The following is a 12,285-nucleotide window of genomic DNA, read 5'->3' as shown; positions in this document are numbered from 1 at the left end:
TTGGAAAAATGCACACGTGATAACAATAAATATATTTGCAACATTGCTTAACTTAAGACGCACACCACAGGATGGTTTACCATCACCTGCCCAGCGGTTATTGTCGTGCTGCACCAGGACTGTAATTCAACAGCAAATACATACACAAGTACAATCATGAGTACCCCCAAAATGGCTGTCTAGCAAAAGCAGTTATTACTGAACAGCACATTGTCTTCCACATCTTGTTCCAAGTCAAGCTGCCTGAATGCAAACTCCTTGTGGATATGATAGACCTGCTACCATTATCTAAGAAGCTACCTGTCCTAACGGTTACGTGACTGAGGGTGCCACCTGTGAGCGTAACTGTTGCCCCATGCTGAGTGTGTCTGATGAAGTTCTTCCTGCAACCAACCCCATCATGGTTGACCCAGAATTCATCTACACCCCAGAAGAATTACCATACCCCCAGACCCAAGACCATCTCTTGGCTTGCCTGAATGCTCAGATGGGCTGATTGGAACTCAACAACCTATGACACTTCCTTTTATTCACGAGGTCTGGTCAGGTTTCCAAGCCTAACCCTAAATTCTAGGACTCCGTAATTTAATGGCAATTATTCCATGACTCTCTTTCTCTCTCTCTCTCTCTCTCTCTCTCTCTCTCTCTCTCTCAACCAACCTGCTGCCCCTTTCTACCCCTCTGCCTCTTTAGTCATTATCTATCATTTATATCTTGCAGGCTAGGATCTAAATGTATGACCAGCAAGACCTGGCAGGAAGTGATGTATTTGCCATGCTTGCTGAGAGGTTCCTGTTTCCCTGAAGTCAGTATAGTTTTGTTTGTGATGCTGAGTCACATTCTGTCTCATTCCTGAAGTTATCACTCCAGTCCTTCTACACTTATATCTACAGATAGGATTTTCCTAAACCAGAGTTCACCAAACTCAGCCATTACAGTCCAGGTTTTAGGGATATCCATGATTGAGTCCAGATGGTTAAATCAAATTGACTGAGGCACTTAAGTCACCTGTGCTCTGCATGGATATCCTTAAATTTGGACTGTAATAATGGAGTTTTGGAAATGCTGGCCTAAACTATATCGTTTTCCAGAGGGATCATAGTCAAGTATCTTCAAATATGTGAAGCCCAGTTCTGTCATTCTACTGGTACACAATTATGAAGGAAGACATACAATAGTGGATAGAGGCATCTGTATGCGGTGTTGCTACAGTATGTCTGAGCTTTGATGTGAAGGTTTCAGTGAATCTGGACACATTTTTGTGTTTGTGATTTTAAGAAATGTTGCAGCCCAGGCACATACCAGTTCATGCTCCTTCGGTTTAAAAGCTTTGAGTTTGCAGCAACCTCTGGGCCTGTCTCCCTTTGCCCTCCAGGCTCTAATGCTTTACAGGATGTTTTTGTCAATGTCAATAGAAATGCAGTAATGAGGATCCTCTAGATCAGTGGTTCTCAAACTCGGTCCTCAGGACCCCACACAGGGCATGTTTTGCAGGAAACCCAGCAAGTGCACAGGTGTATTAATTACTCACTGACACATTTTAAAAGGTCCACAGGTGGAGCTAATTATTTCACTTGCGATTCTGTGAGGAGACCTGGAAAATATGCACTGTGTGGGGTCCTGAGGACCGAGTTTGAGAACCTGTGCTCTAGATTACTGAAATATACAGTAGCTGTAAAAGTATTTAAATCGTTTCACACATCCACTGGTATAGCTTTTATTCCTAAATTGTTGCATTATTAGAATTCTCCAGATCACCTATCTGTAAATGAAGTTGTTTAATCTGCAGATCACGTTTTAATAAGCAGTGTCTTGCATTCTGTATACACACTGATCGATCAGTGCATCATTAAGCCTCTTCCACCTTGGAAACAGTTGAGCAATTCAGCTCTCATGTCAGCACTTATTTTCTTTAATCCATTTTTAACCTGTATTAACTTGTATTATCTCTACATTAAAACTTTCCCTAGTAGGAATTTCAAGTAAGCCATAGTGAATGAGTCTAACTCAGGTATATTTATCATGGGCCTTATTCAGAGTTGTAATCCCAAAATGCATCCGAAAAAAGATTGTTTATTCAGAGTTGGTTGCATACACTAGCCAGATGTTTTAGTTTAAGTACACAAAACGGTATAAATTGCAGTGCACAATACATACACATTGTGTTAAATGGTTGTATAGTGCATATGGTAAATACGGGATGCGGTCAGTTTACTGGCTGTCGGGATCCTGGCGTTCAGGAGACCGATGCTGGAATTCCAAAACCCGGTGATATGCCGGCAGCCGGCGTCCTGACACCCGCCCAGTATTCTTACTCAGTTTGTGGGTCCACGCCACCACCCGAGTGGGAATAGAACCTGTGGTGAGCGCAGCGAGCCCACAATGCGACTTGCTGCCGGCATCCTGTCTCCTGGGATTTCATGTGTTTCCTGATAAGTATACAAGTGCCTTGGAGCATCTAAAATGCTGAGGAAATAAAATGCAAATATAAAATTTTATTAACAACTCAGAAAAATATAGGCAGCCTTTCGTTTCCTCAACAGAGTATTAAACATAATTTATTTGTGTAAAATTACTATTTGTTGCAGTTTATTTTGACTTATAAAACACTGTTGCTGCAGTTTAGCTACATCTGCATCAATTGGTGTGTTTTACTCACTTTCATCCAATCATACACAACCCTGTGTCTGTTGTCATCATTATCAGACTGGAACTTGCACCAGAGTTTTAGTACTTACTAGTCAGATCCACCGAGTCAGACGCATCAACATACCCACACCTTGCCTTTACTGTACTTTGGCCTCATCTTCAAGCCCTTCACTATTAGAACCGTGATCCCTTGGTCATACATGGTTGCAAGTCGAAGTTGTGTGCCAGAAAAGATGCACAATGTGAAAAGACAAGCATGCACATTTATACAAAGTGTAAGTTGCAGTCTAAAGAAAGCCACAACTTGTGTTTTATGTCCTTTTCATGTTCTTTTCATTCAGGGGCCTCCTCAGCAGTTGAAATCAGACTGCATGGCTGACACCATTTTGAATTTCTCAGCGCTTACTAAAGTCATTTTGAATTAGTAAACATCTGGCTTAAATTCTGAAATCCATGCCCTTTTGCCTTTTACCATTTTGGGGTTATTTGAGACATTGAAAGAGTACTGACAATGCTGTATGGCAGCCCTTCAAGCTGCTATTGGCTACTAGCCCTGACAATTCACTACTTGAATTTTAATTAATTACCAAAAAAAAAGGATAAACAAATTTCATATATCACTGTTTACTGTGTATGTGTGTTAAAGCCCCTAGGGGAGTATAGGGCAGATGTATTAAGCCCGGAGAAGTGATAAAGCAGTGATAAGTGGAAAGTGATAACTCACCAGCCAATTAGCTCCTAAATGTCAATTTACATATTGGAGGTGATTGGCTGGTGCGTTTTCACCTTGCACTTATCACTTCTTTATCACTGCTTCATCACTTCTCCAGGCTTAATACATCTGCCCCTGTGTGCTCAAAGTATTATTAACAGGTATTTTATACAGCATCTACATACAGTATTAAAAAGCTGAAAAAGAACATGCTAATAGCACTGAAGGCTTAAAGCGAAGCAAATATCCTATTGACCATTTAATAACTATATATAACTCATCTCATAATTTACCCCTTGTAAATATATTTTCCATTTTAACAAGAGAAATACAATTCCTTTTCTGTTATAAAGTAACTATATTATTATACGTACATATCACTCACTATTCCTAAAAACTTACTGATTTGTTAATTCAGTCTCAGTATAAATAATAATGAATTACAATGTTCTGTTATGGGATGTGATGCTCTCTGTTATAGCAGCAGCAAACAGCTTCACTCACGTAGGTTTTTAGACTTCTATTTTTCTCTCTCAAAAGATATACCTGCATACTGTATTTCCATTTCCATGGAAAATTATAATTTGGCAAAATACAGTAGATTCATTATTCACTCTGAACATTAATAAAACAAAAATATTGATGATACCTTTTAACCTTGGTATGTGAGTTTTCCATATACATGTAACAAAATTTCATATTGTTTCCAAAGGAGCGAAAATTTGTTGGTGGAGCTGGGCAGATAAGTGAAAAAATGGCAGAACAGTTACAAGGTCGAGTAAAATTGCAAAGTCCTGTAGTGCGTATTGATCAGTCAGTAGATATTGTTAGACTGGAAACAATGGCTCATGAAGTATTTGAGGTAAGATATTCTATTCATTTTGTTTATGAATGTCAATGAGTGTTTTGTGCCTGTCAAAATGTTTCAAACTTTGGTGTATAATAGTGAGGACTAAAATGTTTTGAACTGGCCAGGAAATCAGATTGCCCTTCAGAATTCAAAATAAAATTGTTCAAAACAGCACGTTTTTTTTAGAATAAAGACTAAAATAAAAGTACAGTACATTATACTTTTTATATACTTAAAAAATACTTTTTGCGATGAACTATATGTTTGAACCATTAGTTAATTAAATTAAAATATTGTGCAAATTTACTGAATCTTATGATCATTGTGTTCAGTACTTCCCAAGTATTTCCATGAAGAGGAATGTATCACTATTATAACTACAGTATGTGTTGTGGCTGAATATTATAAAAAAAAAAAAAAAAGATGATCGCACTTAACAGAGTCTCTTCAGCTATTAAGGAAACTGAGCCACAAACAAGATTTTAAGGTTTTGGATAGATCAGTTCTAGTTAATGTTATACTTTATACTTATTTAGAAGATTTATTATAAAAAAAAGTCCTGTTTTATCTCAATGAAAGTTTATGCAACAGCAAATGCAATTCTGCCTAACCCAATATTTGTTACATTTCAGGCCAAATACGTTATCAGTGCCATTCCACCATGTCTTTGTATGAAAATTCATTTCAACCCTGAATTGCCTCCATTAAGAAATCAGCTGATTAGTCGTGTTCCTATGGGATCGGTAATAAAGTGTATGGTCTATTACAAGGAAGCCTTTTGGAGAAAGAAAGGTATGTACAATGAGACTTAAAAAAAAAATAATAATCTGTAAACAGACATGGACATTATGGGGGGAATTTAATTAATATCGCAACTCGATTGTGATGGGAGGTCGCAGGGACAATATACAATTGATGCTTGTTATCATGCCAACCACGCCCATTAGTGTCGGGTTTAGCAGCGTAGAGCTAACTAATGGGCGCAACGTGAAAAGCCCTGTTTGAGCGCTCAAATGCATCACTTTTGCTAGCTGAAAGGCTGCCGCCGGCAGCCAATCGCGTCCAAACAGGGCTACAATTAAATAGCTCCATTGGATGCCATCTGCTGGCTGCCTGCGAAAATAACAATTGAATTCCCCCCTATGGGTGAATTGATCAACAAGAGCCAAAGGTTAGAAAACAAAATAGAAAGATGGCACTACACATAAATCATCACTACAGATCGATATCTTTAGATATTTCATATAATCAAGTTCATTCATAAATAATAAATAAAATAAAAAAATAGAGCAGTGTTACTTTTCAATTTGATGTTCTCACCAAGTCCCTTTGTAGTATACTCAAAGAATTACTGTGAATAGAGAGCGTTATATCAAAGTTTAGCTTGAACACGTGTTTTAAGAGAAAGGCAATCTTGTTGTCCTTTTTTTTTATACATAGGGGGACATTTACTAAGCAGTGAAAAGAGTGGAGAAGTGAGCCAGTGGAGAAGTTGCACATGGCAACCAATCAGCAGCTCTGTATAATTTTATGGTATGCAAATTATAGATGTTACTTCAGTGCTGATTGGTTGCCATGGGCACTTCTCCACTGGCTCACTTCTCCGCTCTTATCACTGCTTAGTAAATGTCCCCCATAATACCTAATAGACATGAAAAAACACAGGACAATTGCTGTTTTAGTGCATTGTTTTTATTTTTTAAAAAACTTAAAAGCCTACATGTGCACTAGGATTAGATTGTCAGGACTGGTGAACTCTGTGTTCCCGGATCTGTCCCCCTGGCTGGGCAGGTGTGTCTTGTGAATATAGGAACTTAGGTGGGAGAATTTAGGATCTACTCATGAAAGAGTGTACTCAGTATAATGGATGCAGAGTTAGAAGCAGTGGCAGCTGCAGCTCACACCACATACTGCAGGGGGGAGCGGGCTGGCCCGGCGCTACCCGCTCAGCAAGGTCTGCAAAGCAGGGAGGCACTGGGGCAGAGAGGCGCTGTCCCTGCTCCGCAACCTTGCTGACGCGCAGCGCCTGTCACACTGTTGTAACTGGCTGCGGCGCCGCCAGACGTACTCAAAGGCTCTTAATCTCCCCCTGCTTCCTGGCCCTCCCCCCTTCCTGCTTGCTCCACCCCGCTGCACTTGTAAAGTAGGAAGACGAGCAGCAGTGTCGCCCACCTCTCTTCCCTCCCCTCTGTGACTGAAGACACAGCACAGTCTTCAGCACCGCCCACCTCTCTCCCCTCCCTGTCCGTCAGTGGTGGAATCAAGTAGGGGCAGTGCAACCACTGCACAGGAAGACATGTGATACACACTGACCTGTGTGTAGTGGAGGAGCTAGCAGCGTGAGAAGAGAAGCAGCACTAACAGCCAGCCACACGAGGAGCCAAGGCTCAGGTTAGTGCTGCTGCAGATAAACAAAGTCCTATTAATGTGTGCTTGGGAGGGGGAGGGGTATCCGATTAACCTGTGCTTGGGGAGGGGGGGTCCTATTACTGTGGGAGGGGGAGGGGTGTCCTATTAACCTGTGCTTGGAGAGGGGGGGTCCTGTTACTGTGTGCTGGGGAAGGGGAGGGGTGTCCAATTAATCTGTGCTTGGGGAGGAAGGGGGGAGGGGTGTCCTATTAACCTGTGCTTGGGGAGGGGGGGGTCCTATTACTGTGGGAGGGGGAGGGGTGTCCTATTAATGTGTGCTTGGAGAGGGGGGTCCTATTAATGTGTGCTGGGGAGGGGGATGGTGTCCTATTAATCTAAACTTGGGGAGGGGGGTCCTATTAATGTGGGAGGGGGAGGGGTTCCCTATTAAACCCCTTTTCCATCTGTAGCACTGGTCGCAGCCGGGAGCCTGACACGGCTGCGACCCGTGCTACAGCCCCCTTTCCCACAGCGCTCACCAACCCGGCATATTTCCGAGTTGCTGATGCGGCAGGGGCGGCGCTGGGAGATCATATGATCTCCAAGCACCGCCCTTCCATTCACTGTGAACGGGAGCCGTGTCGCATCGACACGGCTCCCGTTCACACTACACAGCTTACTGGGTTGAACACGTGTTCAACCCGGCAAGCTACCCGGGTAGGATTCCCGGATCACTTGATCCGGGAATTTACAGGGGGACCCTTTTCCACTAGGAAAAAACACGGGTAAATGCGCGCCCCTGCGCATTTACCCTTGTTTTTAAAGCTAGTGGAAAAGGGGTATTACTCTCTGCTTGGGGATGGGGGTCATTAATGTTTGCTGGGGAAAGGGGTCATACTAATGTGTGCTGGGGGAGGGGTGGTGGTGTCCTATTAATGTGTGCTGGGAGAGAAGTGTCATATTAATGTGTGCAGGGAGGGGGATACAGGGTAGCAGCGATGTAGTGTGTGGGGTGCAGGGTAGCGGTGGTAGTTTTGTGTGTGCGGGGAGGGGGATGCAGGGTAGCGGCAATGTAGTGTGTGGGAAGTGTGGTTCAGGGTAACAGCTGCAGTGTAGTATGCGTGTAAGGGGGGCAGGGGTAGTACCCGGGCCGGCGCTACCCGCTCAGCAAGGTCTGCAATGCAGGGAAGTGCCGTGCTGGATAGGCGTTCTCCCTGCTTTACAGACCTTGCTGATGTGCGCTGGTGCTGCCTTTTGCCGCTGCGTCTGTCACTTTGTGTGACAGGCAGCGGTGCCGGCAGAATGGAGAGCGGCTCTCCTCCCTGCCTCTGGAGCCTTGCGTGAGGGCAGCTTCATGACATGCAGTGCAGTGGTAAGGAGGCAGGGAGGGTGAGCCGCTCTCCATTCTGCCGGTAGAGCCTTGCGTGAGGACAGGTTGCGCTGTCTAACAATCCGGCAGATGGGGGCGGGGCATGCGGTGACTGACAGCTCAGCCATGAGTCACACTCACAGCCGGGGTGCAACTGCTGGGAAACACAGGCACGGCGTCCTAGGGCTGCATCGTGACAGGGTGCCTCAGGTTAATCATGGGGTGACACGGGGCAGATAAGGGGCTGAGTCTTGGGACAGATTATGGGGTGACAATGGGGACAGCTAATGGGGTGACACTGGGGACAGATAATGAGGTGACACTGGGGACAAATTGTGGGGTGACACTGGGGACAAATAATCAGGTGACACAAGCGTCAGGGCTGGTTACAGGTAATGTGGTAGCACAGGTGCCAGGAATGGGGACAGATAATATTATATTCTGTGGTCACGCCCCTTCCCCATGAAGCCACGCCCCTAAATTTTTGTTGCGTGCCTGCGGCACGCATCTGTCCCTATTAGATGTATGTGAGGAAGGGCACAAATTCATTTTTTTGCAGGAGGGAGCCGAACACCCTAGCACCGGCCCTGGGAGCGGGATAGTACATATGAACATACTGTACATGCAGGGATGTATGTAACATATGTGCGAGCTGCAGGTGTCCGTGAATTGGCAGAGCTGCATGTCTTCTTACAGCTGCCGCTGAACCCGAAACTCAGCATACAGCATTACACCTCCTGCTGAGCTCTCCCCCATGCTCCCATTGGTTTGTTTTCACAAGAATCTGGGGGCTGTGAAGGAGAGTGGAGCCGAATGCAACATCCCTGGTTCAGCGGTGGCTGGAAGACACACAGTACAGCCGATCCCCGAACACCTGCAGCCAGCACATATGTTACATACATCCCTGCATGTATGTTCATATGTGCTATCCTGCTCCCCCGTGCAGTATGTGGTGTGAACTGCAGCCACCATTGTTTAGAAGGAAGAACAGAATGAGCCAAAGGACTGAAGAATTAACTTGGACTGGACTGGAATCAGAGACTTGAACTGGAATGGAGTCAGGAACTAAAACTGGATTGGAACCAGCCTTGAATCAGAATGGAGTCAGAAACTTTAACTGGACTGGAACCAGACTTGAACTGGAATGGAGTCAGCAACTTAACCTGAACTGGAACCAGACTTGTGTTGGCAGAGTGTTGCAGTGTCTGATAAGGATGTTAGTCCACACAACAGCACTTAACCGTGATGATTGGTTTATTTCGATAATATACTGTAAATAACAGCTTGTAGTATATAGAGGATGTTCTGCAGCAGCAGGAACTCACAGTATACATGTGAAGCAGTACAGAGTTAACACAGTGTCTTCGTACACACAGGATGCGGCTGCATACACACAGGGTGTGGTTGCGGGCTAAACAAGATCACACACTCAGTAGAGCAGAAGCTGCACGTCAGTGCAGTTGTCTCTTCCAGGAAGAACTCTCTCAGACTGTGCACTAAGCACCTCCCCCTGCACTGAGCTAACAGTAGGAGGGAAAACACTAGAACAGTAAAGCTGCCTCTAGTGCTGGGAACGGAGACACACCATAGAGTGATCCACTGTCTAACACCTCTCCTCGCTCAAGGCTGTCTCCGGTTACATACACTTGCATAACACTTTATCAAAAACATTTCCTGTAACCGAAAACACATTAATAAAGCATGGTAAGCAAACAGTAAAACAAATCAACATTTCTCCAAAGTATTCCAGTCCATATTTTGTCATGAAAATATTCAGCAAGTGTGATGACAGTCCCTTTGTCAACATATCAGCAGCATTGCTCTTGCTTGCTATGTATTCCACATTGACAGGCTTTTTATCCCCCACTTTTCCCCCACAATGTGTTCCAGGCCTGTCCAACCTGCGGGCCTCCAGCTGTTGAGAAACTACACATCCCAACATGCCCTGACACAGCTTTAACATTCTCTGACAGCAAAACTGTGTCAGGGCATGCTGGGATATGTAGTTCCACAACAGCTGGAGGGCCGCAGGTTGGACATGCCTGGTTTAGACCATCCATAATGCTTGGTGCTGGAAGACAAATCAATTGCTCCCTTTTTATCACATGCAATGTTGATAGTCTTACTGTGGTAAAGGGAGATCCTGGGGGTGGCTCCCGGGTAAGTTAGCTCTCTGTCTGGATGTGTTTTAGTAATAGCCTCTATCATGAGGCCTACTGTGACAAATTACATGGACCTATGTGGGCACTGCTATTATGTAGTGTTAGGACTGCTGATATCCGGGAAGCTGTGAAGTGGCTCAGCAGCTAAACATGCGTTTGCAAACATGTGTGACTAATACTCTGAATTTCTATTACCAGATAGGTTCAGGTATGGTTACAGGTAGTTTTTTGTGTGCTGGGGGAAATTTAGGGGTGGGGATTTCCCCCCCCCCTTTCTGTCTGTTGTTTGTCTGTGACCCCTCCCCCTTTCTAGCACCTGATATATAATTATCTCCAGGAATGACCGAGCAACTGCCATTGTTTGTCTGCATTTGGTAAAGGCTAAGCTCACATAAAGTCTCCTTTATCCATAAAGCTTCTTTTGCAGTTTCTGTAAGTGCCATCTTCTCCGCCTCAGTGGTGGATAGGCCAAAAGTTGGTTGTTTTCTGCTTGCCCAGCTGACGGCTGTGCCTGCCAAAATGAACAAGTATCCCAAGTAGGAACATCTGATCCCCAATCAGCATCACAGAAAACTTCCAAAGTTGTACCTTTGGACTTTGTAAACATCAACTTTAGTGAACTTGTACCTTTTAATTACCTTAATGTTCATTTGACTGCAATCCAGTGTTGCCTCCCAGGGTTAATTGCAAACTGGCTTGCCCGGCTCACTGCATGTGTGATGTCGGGGCAAGTCCCAATACATGCATACATTAAGCTACCAACAGCATTTTGATAAGGAACCTCTCTCATTTCCTCTATCTCCTCCTGGCTGGTTGGTGACATGGCCTTTAACATCTTTATGCTTTTGTCACTGGTTTTGCATCAGACATTCCATACTTGCGAAGTACTGCTTGAATATATGTCTGTTGATCAATTGTAACAGTCCCATCTTTCAGGTTTTGTACAATTCTCATGCCTAACAAATGATTTGCAGGGCCTAGATCCTTTAGCTTGAATCTTTGTTTCAGCTGCTGTTTTATATCAGTAATGTGCTCTTCTTGACCTGCTAGCAATAGATCATCCTCATACACAACTATAATGAACCGTTTTTCTTCTATAGTTTTGTGATATACAGTAAGCAGTGATCAGTCTCTGACCTAACAAAGTTCATCTCTAGCAGCACAGCATCCAGCTTTACACACCACTTTGCTTTAGGCCGTACAAAGATTTCTTTAAGAGGCAAACTTTTCCCTCTTGGAACATACTCTCGTCATAATGTTCAGGTGGTTCCATATAAAGCTCCTCAGTTACCTCTCCATTCAGGAATACAGAATCAAAGTCTAACTAGTATAACAATAAATCATCAAGTGTAACAATGGCAATAACTAACCTCATGGTGCTGTACCTTGTGACAGGTGAAAAGATCTCTCTGTAGTCGATTCTGGATTTTTGTGTGTATCCTTTAGCAACAAGGTGGGCTTTATAATGAGCTATAGTCCCATCCGCATTCAGATTTCTGCAAAAGACCCACTTGTTCTTTATTGTCGTATGGTTATTTGGCCTGTCAACTACAGTCCATGTACTGTTATCATCCAGAGCTGACAGCTCTGTATCTATTGCTGACTTCCATTATTTCCAGTCGCTACTTGATTTTGCTTCCTGTATATTTTGGGGTTCACAGTAAGCTATATTTGCATATTCCTCACTGTATCTTTTGGATGGAACACCTTTATTGCTCCACATGGAACTCCTGTTTCCTGATTGGATATCTGCATGAACACTTTCAGGTTCAGACATGATTTCCACTGCCTGTACATCCAGCGATACATATTGTTGCTGTCATTCTTGTTCCACTGTTCCAGTGATTGGTGCTGTCTCATGGAAGACCACATCTCTAGACTTTAGAAGACTCTCTCCTTTGCTTTCTTCGCAGTATCCTAGCATAATACATTCCATTGACTTTGGATCTAATTTCCGTCTTTTCTCCTTAGGTATATGTGCATAAGCTTTACAGCTGAAGACACGGAGATAATTGACAGCTGGCTTTTTCATGGTCCACGCCTACAGTAGCATTTTACCTTTTACGGCTACTGTGGGCGCACGTTTTTAAGATATACTGCAGTAGACACTGCTTCCACCCAAAAGCTTTTCTTCAGGCCTGCATCACTTAACATAGTCCATGCTCTCTCAACAATCGTACGATTTGCATGCAGA

General features: G+C 43.8%; 1 protein-coding gene across 2 annotated transcripts in view; it reads left to right on the top strand.

Moving 5' to 3' along the window:
- The window catches only part of LOC135049281 (amine oxidase [flavin-containing]-like), a 198,747-nt gene that overhangs the window by 147,315 nt on the left and 39,147 nt on the right, over window positions 1-12,285 (top strand). For both annotated transcript variants that reach the window (XM_063955625.1, XM_063955626.1), the window contains exons 7-8: window positions 4,074-4,223; window positions 4,844-5,003. In XM_063955625.1, the coding sequence (XP_063811695.1) occupies window positions 4,074-4,223; window positions 4,844-5,003 (310 nt within the window). The remainder of the gene's footprint in view (window positions 1-4,073; window positions 4,224-4,843; window positions 5,004-12,285) is intronic.

The sequence above is a fragment of the Pseudophryne corroboree genome, chromosome 2 (assembly GCF_028390025.1).
Source record: "Pseudophryne corroboree isolate aPseCor3 chromosome 2, aPseCor3.hap2, whole genome shotgun sequence".
NCBI classification, from domain to species: domain Eukaryota; kingdom Metazoa; phylum Chordata; class Amphibia; order Anura; family Myobatrachidae; genus Pseudophryne; species Pseudophryne corroboree.
Note: the sequence above shows the minus strand (reverse complement) of the source record. Positions and strands in the feature narration are given on the sequence as shown.